This window comes from Coregonus lavaretus (assembly GCF_964263955.1).
Source record: "Coregonus lavaretus genome assembly, chromosome: 7".
Lineage (NCBI taxonomy): Eukaryota > Metazoa > Chordata > Actinopteri > Salmoniformes > Salmonidae > Coregonus > Coregonus lavaretus.
This window is the reverse complement of record NC_139994.1, coordinates 46,034,971-46,053,500: the sequence shown is the minus strand read 5'-3', so window position 1 is coordinate 46,053,500 and position 18,530 is coordinate 46,034,971. Positions and strand designations below refer to the sequence as shown.

General features: G+C 40.2%; 1 protein-coding gene across 8 annotated transcripts; it reads left to right on the top strand.

The window, feature by feature from the left end:
* Positions 1-3,543: 3,543 nt before the first annotated feature.
* On the top strand, positions 3,544-12,053 carry LOC311132302 (uncharacterized protein). Of its 8 annotated transcripts, none has more exons than XM_084165541.1 (11): positions 3,544-3,668; positions 5,578-5,620; positions 6,289-6,433; positions 6,647-6,749; positions 6,944-7,047; positions 7,132-7,215; positions 7,511-7,572; positions 9,333-9,407; positions 9,945-9,999; positions 10,407-10,595; positions 10,706-12,053. In XM_084165541.1, the coding sequence occupies exons 3-11, from the start codon at positions 6,308-6,310 to the stop codon at positions 11,558-11,560; spliced, it is 1,653 nt and encodes a 550-aa protein (XP_084021667.1). In that variant the 5' UTR covers positions 3,544-3,668; positions 5,578-5,620; positions 6,289-6,307; the 3' UTR covers positions 11,561-12,053. The 8 variants fall into 8 exon arrangements, with proteins under 8 accessions (XP_084021667.1, XP_084021666.1, XP_084021668.1 ...); XM_084165540.1 differs by having other exon boundaries at positions 3,572-3,668; positions 5,493-5,620; XM_084165543.1 differs by lacking the exon at positions 3,544-3,668 and adding an exon at positions 6,811-6,865 and having other exon boundaries at positions 5,502-5,620; positions 6,647-6,724.
* Positions 12,054-18,530: the final 6,477 nt, after the last annotated feature.

Genomic DNA, 18,530 nt, shown 5'->3' with positions numbered 1-18,530 from the left:
AGGGAGGCGACACCATTCTTCCATGCGAAATTCCATAATTTGGTGTTTTGTTGATGGTGGTGGTAAATGCTGTCTCAGGTGCCGCTCCAGAACACTCCCATAAGTGTTGAATTGGGTTGAGATCTGGTGACAGACGGCCATGGCATATGGTGTACATTGTTTTCATGCTCATCAAACCATTCAGTGACCACTCGTGCCCTGTGGATGAGGGCATTGTCACCCCATAGCCATGGTAGCCAAAATAATGGCCTGCCCAGCTTTTTTAAACATGAGCCTATGCATGATGGGACGTTAATGCTTAATTAACTCAGGAACCACAACTGTGTGGAAGCACTCGCTTTCCATACATTTTCTATTCCTAATTTACTCAAGTGTTTCCATTATTTTGGCAGTTACATACACATCTAATAATAATAATAATAATATGCCATTTAGCAGACGCTTTTATCCAAAGCGACTTACAGTCATGCGTGCATACATTTTTTTTTTGTGTATGGGTGGTCCCGGGGATCGAACCCACTACCTTGGCGTTATAAGCGCCGTGCTCTACCAGCTGAGCTACAGAGGACCACACTTCTCTATTGATTAAAAAAATATACCAGAAAATATCATTTTTACACCTCTTCTCTTCTTTGGCTCAGCATTTTCTGGTGGCAACCAAAACCCAACACTGTGTTTTATGTCAGATACTTGACTTAATGTATTCCTTTCAGCTCCTAGTAGAGTAAGGGCCTCAAATATCTGACAGCGAGCATGTGTAAAACATCCTTATAAATCATATTTTCAGAACACAAAAACATGTACTATAGTTTTAACATTAGCATTGAAAAGTATATTCTGTTATTGGAATGGTATAGTTTCTGATGTTTGTTTTGTATTATATGTACATTTCAACAAATAAAAGCAATTCTTCAAAAAATACTCTTTGACAGGAGAAAAGATACACATTCATTTCAATAAACAGCCCAGACTACTGCAAAGAAAAAACACTGTAATTGCACACTATACAGAGAATATGAAGCCAGTTCAGTGTTGAACTTGGCTGTAGAGTCCTCCTTTGGTAGCACACCAGGTTTAAGGCAGAAGGTTGAAGAGGTTCGATCAGATCAACAGTATCAACAGGGCTTGAAAAACAAAGAAACACACAATAATTTTTTTAAGTTATTTTTCAACATGACTGTTCGACACTGCCACCTACTGGTTGACTCAAGTAATCATTAACCGGCTCAACAGCATTATTAAATCCTGAAGACCAACCACATTGCAAGCATCACAGTGCAAGAGGACCACAGTGCATGATAAATGACAAAATGTTGACTTTATTCGCCGTGAATCAATGGCTTCACAGGGCTTGAGGGAAGTTGAATTGAGAAATCTGTTAAAAGTGTGATTCACCTGCAGGAGAAGAATAAGGCAAAACGTTAAAAAATATATATTAATAAAATCCTTCAAAGTCAACATGTCCTCGTTCCTGTGTGTGTGTTTGTGTGTGTATATGTGTGTGCTCGTGTGTGCATGTGTGTGTGTGTGTGTGTGTGTGTGTGTGTGTGTGCGAGCGTGCTAGCATACGTGCAAAAATTGGTGTCAACATAGTCATCACATTTACTTTTAAAATAACCTTTTGATTGTAGACATGAAAGCAGTTATTTTAGAAAATATGGTTTTCTGAAGCTTACCATCATCCCCAACGGACCCCCAAAAATAGAAAACTTTTTGAAGGCCAGTGTCTGGACCTCAGGATCAAGTTTTTAAGCAAAAGTGGAGACACACACACATTTGATTATTTTATCAGGATCATAGGCAATTTCATTGTTCATCACCTCCACCTGAAATACATAATCAAAGTATTAAATAATGGAAGTTTATACAGGACTGTTTACGCATGGGGAGGATTAATCCACTGTATCAATTTGGTAATACAACTTACTGGTGTTTTGTTGATGAATTTCATTGTGGTTCCATTGTACAAGGCGTTAAAAAAAACAATGTCTCATTTTCATTCAACACAATAATTGACTAAATACAAAGGTGAGATTCGTTACATATTAAGATTTTATTTTCAAATGTCTTCAAATTTCTGCCCTGCTAGAGCTGCCCCGGTCAACTTAAGTGTTGTTATTGTGAAGTTGAAACATCTAGGAGCAACAACGGCTCAGCCCTCTAGTGTCATGTTATTTCACATGCAAGACTCCAGTTAGATCAGCCATTTACTATCTTAGATCCATCAGCTCAAAGCCAGGTTGATATTACTTGTCATCCAAATCTTGCTATAATATATTAAATTTAAATTAGACTATGATATTTTCCCCACAAAATGAGTTGGATAGCCTACCTTTGGATTCCTATTAATCTTTAACCAAAGACAATACCCAAAGCTTACAACGCAATACTACTCTACCACATCTAGCAGCTAGTAAGCAGAGCTAGGCAGCTAGCAAACTGTTTTAATGAAACACAATTTTAACAAATAGCAAACTGATGCATGTACACTACTGGTCAAAAGTTTTAGAACACCTACTCATTCAAGGGTTTTTCTTTATTTACTATTTTCTACATTGTAGAATAATAGCGAAGACATCAAAACTATGAAATAACACATGTGGAATCATGTAGTAACCCAAAAAGTGTTAAATAAATCAAAATATATTTTATATTTGAGATTCCTCAAATAGCCACCCTTTGCCTTGATGACAGCTTTGCACACTCTTGGTATTCTCTCAACCAGCTTCATGAGGTAGTCACCTGGAATGCATTTCAATTAACAGGTGTGCCTTCTTAAAAGTTAATTTGTGGATTTTTTCCCCTTCTTAATGCATTTGAGCCAATCAGTTGTGTTGTGACAAGGTAGGGGGGGGGGGGGGGGGGGGTATACAGAAGATAGCCCTATTTGGTAAAAGACCAAGTCCATATTATGGCAAGAACAGCTCAAATAAGCAAAGAGAAACGACAGTCCATCATTACTTTAAGAAATGAAGATCAGTCAATCCGGAAAATGTCAAGAACTTTGAACGTTTCTTTTAGTGCAGTCGCAAAAACCATCAAGTGCTATGATGAAACTGGCTCTCATCAGGACCGCCACAGGAATGGAAGACCCAAAGTTACCTCTGCTGCAGAGGATAAGTTCACTAAAACTTTTGACCGGTAGCGTATGTTAAACTGCTTTCTCAGATTTGTTGACCTGTTAATATAAATTCTTCATTTATTTTTAGCAGTGTGCCAAGAAGGAAAAACAAATCTTTATTTCACACTGTTATACTGTTCAACAAATAACAGATTTGTGTGTTAGGTACAGAGGACATAAAAGTTGACAACAGTATACAGATCTTGTTTCATCATTTGAACTTGTGAATGCTTTTACTTCAGCCTAAAGGCATATGAGTTCCTGTAAATCACATGATCTGAATGCTTTGGTTTAGCCCACACTTCCCTATTGTCCCTCCCAGCTGACACACCGGTTGATAGTTGATCATTCATTGCTTAACATGCAATGCAATATGGGTGTGTTTGTTTGATCAAACCATGTAAGCAGAGGAGGAGTCCTGCATAAAAGACTGGAACTCCTATTCAAATCGTAGGTAAAGTAAGCCAGCAGCACAACCAGAAGACAGACAATATTCAAATCGTAGGTAAGGTAATGCAGCAACACAACCAGCAGACAGAAAAGCAAGGTAAGCCTGTGTAAATAACACATACACCTTACTGGTATGTTTGTATTATTGCCAACCAATGTGTTTATACACTGAGTGTACAAAATATTAGGAACACTTGCTCTTTCCATGACATAGACTGACCAGGTGAATCTGGGTGAAAGCTATGATCCCTTATTGAAGTCACTTGTTAAATCCACTTCAGTCAGTGTAGATGAAGGGGAAGAGACAGCTTAAAGAAGGATTTTTAAGCCTTGAGAAAATTGAGACTTGGATTGTGTATGTGTGCCATTCAGGGGGTGAACGGGAAAGACAAAATATTTACAGTAAGTGCCTTTGAACAGCTTATGGTAGTAGACACCGGTTTGAGTGTGTCAAGAACTATAACGGTGCTGGGTTTTCCACGCTCAACAGGTTCCCGTGTGTATCAAGAATGGTCCACCACCCAAAAGACATCCAGCAAAATTGACACAACTTTGAAAGTTTCTTCATGTGCAGTCGCAAAAACCATCAAGTGCTAGGATGAAACTGGCTCTCATGAAGACCGCCACAGGAATGGAAGACCCAAAGTTACCTCTGCTGCAGAGGACACGTTCATTAGAGTTACCAGCCTCAGAAACTGCAGCCCAAATAAATGCTTCACAGAGTTCAAGTAACAGACACATCTTAACATCAACTGTTCAGAGGAGACTGTGTGAATCAGGCCTTCATGGTTGAATTGCTGCAAAGAAACCACTACGAAAGGACACCAATAAGAAGAAGAGACTTGCTTGGGCCAAGAAACAGGAGCAATGGACATTAGTCCGGTGGAAATTTGTCCTTTGGTCTGGAGTCCAAATTTGAGATTTTTGGTTCCGACCGCTGTGTCTTTGTGAGATGCGGAGTGGGTGAACGGATGATCTCCGCATGTGTATTTCCCACCGTAAAGCATGGAGAAGGAGGTGTTATGGTGTGGGGGTGCTTTGCTGGTGACACTGTCTGTGATTTATTTAGAATTCAAGCACACTTAACCAGCATGGCTACCACAGCATTCTGCAGTGATACGCCATCACATCTGGTTTGGGCTTAGTGGGACTATCATTTGTTTTTCAACAGGACAATGACCCAACACACCTCCAGGCTGTGTAAGGGCTATTTGACCAAAATGGAGAGTGATAGAGTGCTGCATCAGATGACCTGGCCTCCACAATCACCCGACCTCAACCCAATTGAGATGGTTTGGGATGAGTTGGACCGCAGAGTGAAGGAAATGCAGCCAACAAGTGTTCAGCATATGTGGGAACTCCTTCAAGACTGTTGGAAAAGCATTCTAGGTGACTACCTCATAAAGCTGATTGAGAGAATGCAAAGCTGTCATGAAGGCAAAGTGTGGCTACCTTGAAGAATCTAAAATCTAAAATACATTTTGATTTGTTTAACACTTTTTTGGTTACTACATGATTCCATGTGTGTTATTTCATAGTTTTGATGTCTTCACTATAATTCTACAATGTAGAAAATAGTAAAAATAAAGAAAAACCCTTGACTGAGTAGGTGTTCTAAAACTTTTGACCGGTAGTGTATGTTAAACTGCTTTCTCAGATTTGTTGACCTGTTAATATAAATTCTTCATTTATTTTTAGCAGTGTGCCAAAAAATAAAACACATCATTATTTCACACTGTTATACTGTTCAACTAATAACATATTTGTGTGTTAGGTACAGAGGACATAAAAAGTTGACAACAGTATACAGCTCTTGTCTCATCATTTGAACTTTATTTCAGCCTAAAGGCATATGAGTTCCTGTAAATCACATGATCTGAATGCTTTGGTTTAGCCCACATTTATCTATTGTCCCTCCCAGCTGACGCACAGGTTGACGGTTGAACCATCATTCCTCAACAAGTAATGTGTATATTGGTGTGGGGGTGGTTGTTTGATCAAACCAGGTTAGGTAAGCCAGCAGCACAACCAGCAGACATACAAGCAAAGGTAAGCCTGTGTAAATGATATATACATATACAACTTACTGGTATGTTTGTATTATTGCAAACCAATGTGTTTATACACTGAGTGTACAAAATATTAGGAACACCTGCTCTTTCCATGACATAGACTGACCAGGTGAATCTGGGTGAAAGCTATGATCCCTTATTGATGTAATTCGTTAAATCCACTTCAGTCAGTGTAGATGAAGGGGAAGAGACAGCTTAAAGAAGGATTTTAAAGCCTTGAGACAATTGAGACTTGGATTGTGTATGTGTGCCATTCAGGGCGTGAACGGGAAAGACAAAATATTTACAGTAAGTGCCTTTGAACAGCTTATGGTAGTAGGCACCGGTTTGAGTGTGTCAAGAACTACAACGCTGCTGGGTTTTTCATGCTCAACAGATTCCCGTGTGTATGAAGAATGGTCCACCACCCAAAAGACATCCAGCCAATTTGACACAACTTTAGGAAGCATTGGAGACAACATAGGCCAGCATCCCTTTGAATCGCTTTCGACATGCCTGGGCAAATTCAGGCTGTTCTGAGGGCAAAATGGGGTGCAACTCAATATTGTGGTGTTCCTAATGTTTTGTACACTTAGTGTATATTAAAATTTATTGTATTTATTTTAAAATAATATTGCATCGCTAATTGACATGAGTGAAACACAGATTCCAGTGAAATCTGAAGATGGGGAAAACACAAAGTGTCCTTGAGAAGAAAGGATACACTACCCAGAAGGAGGTAGAGCATGGTGTCATAGCTACTGACAAAGATGGTGACCAGTTTGTCATTAAAGAGATCAACCTGAATGAGGTAAGTGAGAACTATTCGTTATTTCTGAATTGCTTACATCTTAGAGTTTTTTGGAATGATCACAGATGGATAGGATACACAATTGGTTTTCAATTATAGGCAACTCTGCAGGTGCAACAATAATGACTGATAATGACATGTATTCATGAAGATAAAATACATCATTAACATGCCTATATCATTCAATAAGTCAAATATCATTTGTCTTGACAGACATCTGACTTGAACTCCAGTGCTGGAGAAATTGTCTCAGAGGTTGAAACCCTCAAAGTGATTAGTCATCCCCACATTGTAAGCTACAAAAACTCATTTCTAGGTAACTACATCATTAACTTTGTCGTTTTATTTGTATTTTTATGTATTTTCATTTGTTTCAGACACAGTGTAATGGGATTACAAGTTAATACAGTATCAGCAACTTCAACAAATGAGGTACTACAGTATCAATATGTTTCACAATTAGTATTCTCAAGCAGTATTCACACACAAACTACTTATACATTTTCACAGAGGATAACTGCTACTATATAGTGACAGACCATTGTGCGAAGGGAAATCTCTCACAGAAGATACAAGAGCAGACGACTAACCCAACAGAAGAGTACTCTGAGAAGGTATGCAAAGTATAAACTAGAAGGTTCCACACCACAACTGTTTTAATGTTAGGCTAAGCATACATTCCTTTGAAACCTTTACAGATTATGGACTGGTTTGTCAAGATCTGCATGGCCCTGAAGCATTTACATGACCAGGGCATTCTTCACCGAAATCTGAGACCCCAGGTACTGCTAATAGAATCTCATGCAAAGGCTATTAGTTTAAAGATAGCCTGGAAATAAACTTAAAGAAAAAGGAGGGTTGATAAAATGTAAGATTTTATGTAAAGCCTTGTTAAATAATGAACTGCATGCTATGATTCGAGTGGGATTGTTGACTTGGAATTCACAGCAATACAAATAGAGATTATTGCAGCAATTTATGATATAATTCATATCAGTGCCTAAATGAAATAATGGAATGCCATAAACTGTTGATTTACACCTCAACTGTACAATTATATTTTCTTCTCTATACTAGAGCATACTCCTCACAGAATTTGAAACACTTCGTTTGGGAGCATTTGGAAGTGTCAATGAAAAGTATGTTAAAGTATGTTAGTTGGTAATTATAAGAGGCTCATGATGAATTTACACAACATACAGTTGAAGTCGGAAGTTTACATACACCTTAGCCAAATACATTTAATCTCAGTTTTTCACAATTCCTGACATTTAATCCTTGTAAAAATTCCCTTTCTTAGGTCAGTTAGGATCACCACTTCATTTTAAGAATGTGAAATGTCAGAATAATGGTAGAGAAAATGATTTATTTCAGCTTTTATTTATTTCATCACATTCCCAGTGGGTCAGAAGTTTACATACACTCAATTAGTATTGGGTAGCATTGTCTTTAAATTGTTTAACTTGGGTCAAACGTTTCGGGTAGCCTTCCACAAGCTTCCCACAATAAGTTGGGTGAATTTTGGCCCATTCCTCCTGACAGAGCTGGTGTAACTGAGTCAAGTTTGTAGGCCTCCTTGCTAACACACTCTTTTTCAGATCTGCCCACACATTTTCTATAGGATTGAGGTCAGGGCTTTGTGATGGCCACTCCAATACCTTGACTTTGTTGTTCTTAAGCCATTTTGCCACAACTTTGGAAGTATGCTTGGGGTCATTGTCCATTTGTTAGACCCATTTGCGACCAAGCTTTAACTTCCTGACTGATGTCTTGAGATGTTGCTTCAATACATCCACATACATTTCCTTCCTCATGATGCCATCTATTTTGTGAAGTGCACCAGTCCCTCCTGCAGCAAAGCACCCCCACAGCATGATGCTGCCACCCCCGTGCTTCACGGTTGGGATGGTGTTCTTCGGCATGCAAGCTCCCCCTTTTTCCTCCAAACATAACGATGGTCATTATGGCCAAACAGTTCTTTTTTTGTTTCATCAGACCAGAGGACATTTCTCCGAAAAGTACGATCTTTGTCCCCATGTGCAGTTGCAAACCGTAGTCTGGCTTTTTTATGGCGGTTTTGAAGCAGTGGCTTCTTCCTTGCTGAGCGGCCTTTCAGGTTATGTTGATATAGGACTCGTTTTATTGTGGATATAGATACTTTTGTACCTGTTTCCTCCAGCATCTTCACAAGGTCCTTAGCTGTTTTTCTGGGATTGATTTGCACTTTTCGCACCAAAGTACGTTCATCTCTAGGAGACAGAACACGTCTACTTCCTGAGCGGTATGACGGCTGCGTGGTCCCATGGTGTATATACTTGCGTACTATTGTTTGTACAGATGAACGTGGTACCTTCAGGAGTTTGGAAATTGCTCCCAAGGATGAACCAGACTTGTGGAGGTCTACAATTATTTTTCTGAGGTCTTGGCTGATTTCTTTTGATTTTCCCATGATATCAAGCAAAGAGGCACTGAGTTTGAAGGAAGGTCTTGAAATACATCCACAGGTACACCTCCAATTGACTCAAATGATGTCAATTAGCTATCAAAAGCTTCTAAAGCCATGACATAATTTTCTGGAATTTTCCAAGCTGTTTAAAGGCACAGTCAACTTAGTGTATGTACACTTCTGACCCACTGGAATTGTGATACAGTGAATTATAAGTGAAAAAATCTGTCTGTAAACAATTGTTGGAAAAATTACTTGTGTCATGCACAAAGTAAATGTCCTAACCGACTTGCCAAAACTATAGTTTGTTAACAAGAAATGTGTGGAGTGGTTGAAAAACTTCCGACTTCAACTGTACATTAATAGTTTAGTATTTTTGATTACATAAATGAGTAGTTTAGTATTTTTTAAAAATATATGATTTTGTGTTCATGTGCCTATTTCTTTTATCAGGGCTACCAACGAGGATGGAATGGTGGGTTATTTAGGCCCAGAGATTCTGACTGATGGAATGTATGACACCAAAAGGTAGAAAATATTGAAGATGCATATTTAAATATATATTCCTGAAAAAACTGTAAAGATATTGATGAAATAGTTTGTAATTTCCCAAAACGTTCAAGGTATAGTGAGATGAGAATGAAATCACAAAAGCTAACAAAACAGTTTAGGCTGGATAGTCCCTTATTTACTGTAACTTGAACCCTCTGTCACAAGGCCTATGATGTGGTATCATAAAATGACATAAAATATGTCTAAGTCATGTCACAAGCTATATGTTAGGTAAGCCAGGCCAGTAAGATGACCTAGACAATAATGAAAATGTAAAGTAAGTTGACAATTGCAGAGATCCACTGTCATGGCTGATACCACACACACACGCACGCACACACACACACACACACACGCACAGACACACACTGTTACCATAGGATATGTTTATGACATATTTATGAAGGCTTTATGACAGGGTTATAAGTGCGAAAATATAAGTGGGTGGGTTATGCAGTGTAAAATAATGATAATTACATGAGAATTAATGTGTTTATTTTCCATCCTTTGCAGTGATATTTGGTCCTTGGGATGTGTGCTGTATGAATTGTGTATGCTTCAGTGCGCAGTAAGTAATCCTGCATTCAAATGCTCGTCATAATTTCACATTTTCCAGTTGGTGAAGTTGTTTACGACATGAGTGCATTCAAATAGTTTCATAAAGTAGGAATAATTCTTCAACCAATGAGATAATAGTATCTACCCAGCTAGCTTAAGATAGCTAACATTGACAAAGTTAAACATGTATTTTATAAAAATTATTAAGATTGTAAGATTGCTCTGTTTTATCACTTTTCAGCTGAAAAGTTAAAAGATCAGATACCAAAACTTGTAAACTCGGGTTGCCAAATTGTGATTTGAAGGGTCGATCAACATCCAATAATTCCAACACCACTTAAAAGCATTCTATTTTGCCTGTCCACTAACTAGCTAAAGACGGATATTGTGTGATCATAGACAGTTGTTTCTTCACAGTTCACTGCAGAGAGCACAATCAAGCTCATCCCCCAAATATTGGGAGGTCCTTACCCATCTCTCCCAGAGAGCTTCTCATCTGAGCTATGCGATCTTCTGTATGACATCTTCCAACAAGACCCAAGCATTAGGCCTTCAGCTGGTGAAATCTTGGCGAAACCATTCATTATCAGTTTCCTCACAAAAAAGGTTTGCTATGCAATATCAATCAATCAATTGTTCAATATGTCTGGGCATCCATCCAACCATCTACATTTCCATTCATTCAGTAATCTAAATGTATTTCTGCATTTCTATAGAGTGAGAAAACTGTGGAGGAACTCCAGACCACCTTGAACAAGTTGAGAACTCTGGCAGACGGCTTGGAGAGTATTCACACAGGCACCACCATAGGTAGTCTGACGGGAGGTGTTATTGGGGCAGCTGGAGGAATTACATCTATAGTGGGGCTCATCCTGGCTCCCTTCACTCTTGGCACCTCCCTGATCGTCACTGGGGTGGGTATTGGGGTGGCTGTCGCTGGTGGAGCCACAGCCGGAGTATCCAACATTACCAACATGGTCAATCAGTCCACCAGCCACCTAGCCATGAAGAACAGCATCAAGGAGTTCCAGGAGAAGATGAACTCTGTGGTGACATCTTTACAAGACATCGCTGAGGGTTTGGAGACACTCACGCAAAGTAGCTCTTCTCAGATAGAAAGTGCCTGTTTTAGTGCAAAGACCGCTGCTAATGCTGGTGTGTGGGTTGGGAAAGGCCTTGCGGGCACCACAGAGCTCTTCAGACTACTCCAGGTGGCCAACATTGGCAAGGTGGTATCCCAAACTGCCAGGGCAGTGCGTGTGGCAGAGGTGGCGACAGGAATATTTTCAGCTTTTTTTGTAGCAGTTGATATCTTCTTTATCGCCATGGATGCCAAAGAGATCCACAACATCCGACAGGCAAAGGCGAATGAACAGTCTGGTGATACCAGTAAGTTAGAAGTGATGGACACAGACTCCACCACTGAGCTGAACCCTGGGTGTGAAGAACCAAAGGCTGAGGTCAAGTCAGAGACCATGAAGTTCATTCAGACGATCAGACAGACAACTGAACAGCTACAGGAGAGCCTGGACGAACTGAGTGACGTCATCTCATTCATTCCTAAGATATAGGACTGTTGCTTAGACAACTGAACTACTTAGTGATTGTAGGAGATGCATAAACAACAGATCCAATCATACTTTAATATGCAACTTCTCTGCAATAGACAGGTATGGACAGATTGCCTTTTTGATACCCAGAATCTCACTTTCATCCTTAAGACATTGCTTGTACAACTCAGTTATGATAACTAGGTGGTACAGATCAAAATCTATATCACAGACACCTCTACTTCTGAAATGTTTCATTTTATATCATAACTGACAGGATGATTTTATCTGTATTTTATTTTCATGAAACAAATTGTATTCAAATAGTAATCAACTGCAAAATTATCAGTTTCACTCTATTAATACATGAAGGTGCATGTTGATTGTGTAGAATTATATTAATAAAACATTGACTGGAATATTGTTGAAACATTATACATGAACGTTTCTTGATGGTAAAATGATTAAGATCAGTTAATAAAAATAAATAAATATATAATGCGCCAAATCCGTCTCTTGGCCTGATGGTAGCCTTTTTCATGTACAAATACACACTGGTAAACCCTGGTAAAGTACAAACATCGTTCATAATTAACAGCCTGTTAGTGTCCGGTACTTGTTTGTGTTGCACCTGTATCCTGGAAAATGGACCTGTCTGGGAATGGCCATCTGTTAACACACACAAGGATAGACTTAACCTCAGGTGATCCCAAAGAAACACATTAACCATTTACACATTCTCCATGTAGTCCTGTGTGGCTCAGTTGGTAAACATTCAGAGTCGTGAGTTCAATTCCCATTGGAGTCACAAAATATCTACACTCACTGTATTGTAAGACACTGCATAAAAGCGTCAACCTAAATGACAATATCCATGCTGCATAAGAATACTTTTTCCCTGCGTCCTAAAGACACGGTAACAATGCGTAATGTTTCAAAAGCTGTATAAAGGAAAGTGACAGCACCAGCAGCTACCCAGGTAGCCGAGAGGTTTTGTGTGAATTCTGACACTACTTACGTACAAGTTGTAGAATGGGGGACTGACTCCTGGTGCTGCTGTGTCTGTCTGGGACTTAGACGCTCAGTGATGATGCTGGACTGACCATAACAACTTGGTCTCCATCCAAGAAGTCAAGAGGTTGAACGCTTGCCAGGCTAGGTGGGCTCTGTTTTTTAACAGGTTCAACTTCACACTAGCCTATCCCCCAGGATCGAAGAACCAGAAAGCAGACGCCCTGTCCCGACAACACGATGTCTCTAACAAGAAGGACCCCGAGACCATCATCCCAAGCTCCCGCATTGTGGCCCCCGTGATATGGGGTATTGAGACCACGATCCGACAAGCCCAGTCCCGAGATCCTGAGCCAGGCGGGACCCCACTAACAGACTTTATGTTCCACGCTCAGCCCGCTCTCTAGTACTACAATGGGGGGACACACACTCTAAATTAACTGGGCATCCAGGGGTTAATCGGACACTGGAGTTCCTGAGGTGGAAATTCTGGTGGCCCAGCATAATTGAGGATGTGAGATCCTTCTTTACGGCCTGTTCCACCTGTGCACGAAGCAATTCCTCACGATAGCGACTGGCTGGGTTGCTCCAACCTCTGCCCGTCCTCAACCGGCCCTGGTCCCACCTTTCCCTAGACTTTATCACGGGGCTACCTCCATCCCAAGGGCTGACCACTATGCTGGTGGTTGTCGATCGGTTCTCCAAAGCAGCCTGTTTCATCGCCCTACCCAAGTTGCCCTCGGACAAGGAGAAAGCCGATCTCATGATTAACCATGTCTTTCGACTACAAGGACTCCCCGAGGACACTGTCTCGGACCGTGGCCCCCAGGCGGTATTGGAAATCCTTCTGCTCCCTGTTGGGGGCGTCGGTGAGTCTCTCCTCTGGGTTCCACCCACAGTCAAATGGGCAGACTGAGCGGGTCAACCAGGACTTGGAAAAGTTCCTCCGCTGTTTTGTCTCCATGCAGGCCACCAACTGGAGCAAGTTCCTTGTCTGGGCCAAATATGCTCACAACACAAAGCCGAACTCGTCTACTAGACTGTCTCCATTTGAGTGTCAGTTCAGGTTGCCCCCCCCCCATTCAAGATCCTGAGTCGCATCAACCAGGTCACCTATCGTCTCCAGCTCCCAAGGTCAATGAGAGTCTGTCCATCCTTACACATCTCCTGTCCATTCTCCCCCCCACACCTGCCCCTCCGCCCCTTTGACTTGTTGACGTCCGCCCGGCCTACACTGTCCAGCATCTGCTGGAGGCTCATCAGGTCCGGGGAGGGCTACGGGCCCGAAGAGCGGGCGTGGGTAACTGCTCGGGACATCCAGGACCCGAGACTTGTTTGGGACTTCAACCAACTACGTGGTGGTTGCCCTGGCTCCGCGCCTGGAGCCTCTCCTAGAAGTGGGGGGTACTGTCATGGTTCCACCTGTCACCAGAGGGCGGCAGAGACCTTCCTACAGACTATAATGACACTCAGGTGTTTTCTGTCACTAATTATGATTTCCTTTTAGAGAGGTGTGTTTTCTGTCACCCTTTGCAGAAGCTGGAGTTTGTTGACATGTGCGTTTGTGTCCTGAGTGAGTTATCGAAATCATAGTGTTTGTTGTTTTCTCAAGTTTGACTTTGTACCTACTGTTTAACTTTTTCCCAGTAGTGTTTATGTTTATCCTAACCACTGGTTCCTCGTCTGGTTCTCTTCTCTGCTCCTGGGTCCTACCTCGCCATGTCACACCCATGTCATCCCCTACATATTTATTTGTGCCCTAGGATCTTTTGTTCTTTTTTCTCTTTGCTGATGTGGAGTTATCAAGGAAGACTTAACTTTGTCTGTGTTTGTTGGTGTAAGTGTGAGAGAGTGTGAGTGTGTTTAAATATTTGTCAAGAGTGTTGGCACACATTCTCATAGATGTCACAACAAGGTGGCAGAAATGTGTGTGTGTGTGTGTGCGTGCGCGCTTGTGCGCCTGTCCAATTATGAAGCCACTGGATGGTGAACTGTTCTTCCTGATTACCCTTTTAAATGAAATGTGCATTTATGGAAATATTTGTATAACACCATTTTTTAAACAAAAACGTTTATTTACAGTGCATGTTTTATCTTTCATGGGTATATTTACTTAATCAGTTGACACTCAAAAACGGACAACATTTAACATACTGTAATATACTGTTCACTCAAAAGCTGACACAACATTACTCATGGTTAGTTTGGATTGCATGCTGTTGTATGTGTCATGTCTTTTGTAGGGTATTTTGTCAGACAGTTGGTATAGGTGTTCATTTTTGGAAACAAAAAGCATAAACTTTCAAAAGCATAAACAACGGGCTTACGACAAAAACTATAAACACACATAGACTGTAGCACTTTCAACACAATATATGAATAGTGCTTTATAAATAATGTTATTATAGTATTATAGTATAGCTACAGGTAAGTGCCAAAATAAAGGAAACACCAACATAAAATGTCTTAATAGGCCGTTAGGCCACCACAAGCCAGAACAGCTTGTGTCTGGAACTCTATTGGAGGGATGCGACACCATTTCTTCCATGAGCAATTCCATAATTTGGTGTTTTGTTGATGTTGGTGGAAAACGCTGCTCCAGATTCTCCTATACGTGTTCAATTCGATCGAGATCTGGTGACTGAAATGGCCATGGCATATGGTTTACATCGTTTTCATGCTCATCAAACCATTCAGTTACCACTCGTGCCCTGTGGATGGGGCATTGTCACCCCATGGAGGCATAGCCATGGTAGCCAAAATAATGGCCTGCCCAGTTTTTTTATACATGACCCTAAGCATAATGAGACGTTAATTGCAACCAAAACCCAACACTGTGTTTTATGTCAGATACTTGACTTAACGTATTCCTTTCAGCTCCTAGTAGAGCAAGGGCCTCAAATATCAGATAAAGAGCATCTGTAAAACATCCTTATAAATCATATTTTCAGAACACAAAAACATGTATTATAGTTTTAACATTAGCATTGAGAAGTATATACTGATATTGGAATGGTATACTATTGGTATAGTTTATGATGTTTGTTTTGAGTTGTATATACATTTCAACAAATGAAAACAATTCTTCAAAAATTACTCTTTGACAGGAGAAAAGATACACATACATTTAAATAAACAGCCCAGACTACTGCAAAGAAAAAACACTGTAATTGCACACTATACAGAGAATATGAAGTCCGTTCAGTGTTGAACTTGGCTGTAGAGTCCTCCTTTGGTAGCACACCAGGTTTAAGGCAGAAGGTTGAAGAGGTTCGATCAGATCAACAGTATCAACAGGCCTGGAAAAACAAACAAACACACAATAAAAAAACTGAGTTATTTTTCAACATGACTGTTCAACTCTTCCACCTGCTGGTTGACTCAAGTAATCATCAACGGGCTCAACAGCATTATTATACTGAACAAAAATAGAAACGCAACATGCAACAATTTCAACAATTTTACTGAGTTACAGTTCATATTTGACTAGTTTCAGGAAACTAGACGTATGTAGGGTCACTACTTAACAGGAGAGCCATTTTAACGTAAACTATTTTTAAAAATCAAAATGTGTTTTTTGGCATAAATGCCTTCTTGAACATGTGAACTTTCATGTGCCTTAATAACAAACTTGTATGCCATCTGTAAATACGAATACAATTGTTAAATTACGAGCCTAGTTGGTTTAGCCACAGTAAAAGACAGCAACCTTCCCACTAGCTATGATTGGCTGAGATAATGAGTGGGCTGGACATGCCGAGAGATGGGTTCGGATTGGTCTGCCATATAGCACGCTTCTGTCTATTTGAGCTGGTCAGTATGAGTAGGTAATCCTGTTTAACGCAGCATAAAAATATATATATTGTGTAGTAGATCTGCATAAGTGTTGTTCTCCACTTTCTGGAGGACCGAGTTTTGAAATCAGTGGAATTAGAGTATGATAGCTAAGGAGATGGAGAAAACACCTGTCTCCGGATTACATCTTCAAACTAAGGGAAACCATGGCATCCGTGACAGGGAGAATCTTCCGTACATGATGTATACCGGTAAGATAGTCTAGCTAGCTACATTTTCAGATATTACACATTTCTAATTTTTACAGAAAGTCGTTTTCATTTCAAGTTAAAGTGTACTGTTAGCTAGCTAGCTAACGTTACGTGTATGATCTTATTATTCGTATCTCAGAGCCATTTGCTTTGCTAGTTATAGCCTAATGTTAGCTAGCTAACATTGAACCTGGTTGGTTAGCTACCTGCAGATTCATGCAGGGTAGTAATGTCATGAGTTGGGATTATGGTTAATTGTTTAGCTAGCTAGCTAGCTACATGTTTTAACAAAACTCCACTATGCAAGTATCCATTTCAATAGAATGTCACTGCGACAACTGTTGATAGACGTAGCTGGTAAATTCGCTCTGGCTATCTACTCCGATTTCAGAGCACTGGTAAGATAGTCTAGCTAGCTACATTTTCAGATATTACACGCTTCTAATTTGGAAAGAAAGTCATTTTAATTTCAAGTTAAAGTGTACTTTTAGCTAGCTAGCTAACATTAGCTGGCTGGCTCGCTAGCTAATGTTATATGTATGATGTTATTATTCGTATCTCAGAGCCATTTGCTTTGCTAGTTACAGCCTAATGCTAGCTAGCTAACATTGAACCTGGTTGGTTAGCTACCTGCAGATTCATGCAGGGTAGTAACGTCATGAGTTGGGATTATGGTTAATTGTTTACCTAGCTAGATAGCTACATGTCTTAACAAAATACTCCATTATGCAAGTAACCATTTCAATAGAATGTCACTGCGACAACTGTTGATAGACGTAGCTGGTTAATTCGCTCTGGCTATCTACTCCGATTTCAGAGCACTCTCGTCTGAGTGTGCCAGTGCGCAGAATAACTGAAGAATTTACGAACACTCAACACCCGTTGAATATGGCCGGTGTCAGTAAACGTTGGCAAAAAAGTGCAAATTGTTGCCATCAGCACAGTTGCAGTCACCAACCCTCGGGATAACATAAAAACAGCCTAACCAGCTCTGCTAGGGCGAGTAAAATGGTCAGTGAGATCTGGTGGACATTCCTACAGTCAGCATGCAAATTGCACGCTCCCTGTAAACTTGAGACATCTGTGGCATTGTATTGTGTGACAAAACTGCACATTTTAGAGTGGCCTTTTATTGTCCCCAGCACAAGGTGTACCTGTGTAATGATCATGCTGTTGAATCATCTTCTTGACATGCCACACATGTCAGGTGGATGGATTATCTTGGCAAAGGAGAAATGCTCACTAATAGGGATGTAAACAAATTTGTGCACAAAATGAGAGAAATAAACAATCAATTTATTTTTCCATGACCTCCACCTGAAATAAATAATCAAAGTATTAAATAATGGAAGTTACACCTGAGGAGGATGAATTCACTGTATGAAATTGGTAATATCATTTACTGGTGTTTTGTGATAAATTCCATTGTGATTCCATTGTACAACACGTTATTAACAAAAAAGAAGGTCGTGTATATTTTAGCTTAACCCCTCCCTCTTGGGTTCCCCCACCACTGTCTCCAGTTTCCACCTCTTGACCGCTCCGCCCACTTCCTTAGTCTATGAAAGTGGCAAATCTGACTTCCCCAAGCCTTGTCCTGCACAAATAACAACCCTGTCATGTAAAAATAATAATGTTCAGTTTGAACTCTGTTCAACCCTGGCTCACCCTGGCTTGACCTGGAGATTGATTGTTGGACATGACAGGTAGAGTCTTAATCCTTGCATTAAGATCATATTGTCAAACAGTAAGATTCAAACGTTTCTGCTCAAAATAAATCATATACATGTATGCTAACACATTAAAACTAACGTAGCATTGTTTTAACCATACTATCTATTAAAGGCAATTATCTTGCGATTGTATACACAATACCAGGGCATGTTGAGAATAGTGTCAACATCTTTAGCTCACATAACTTTTTTACCCATATC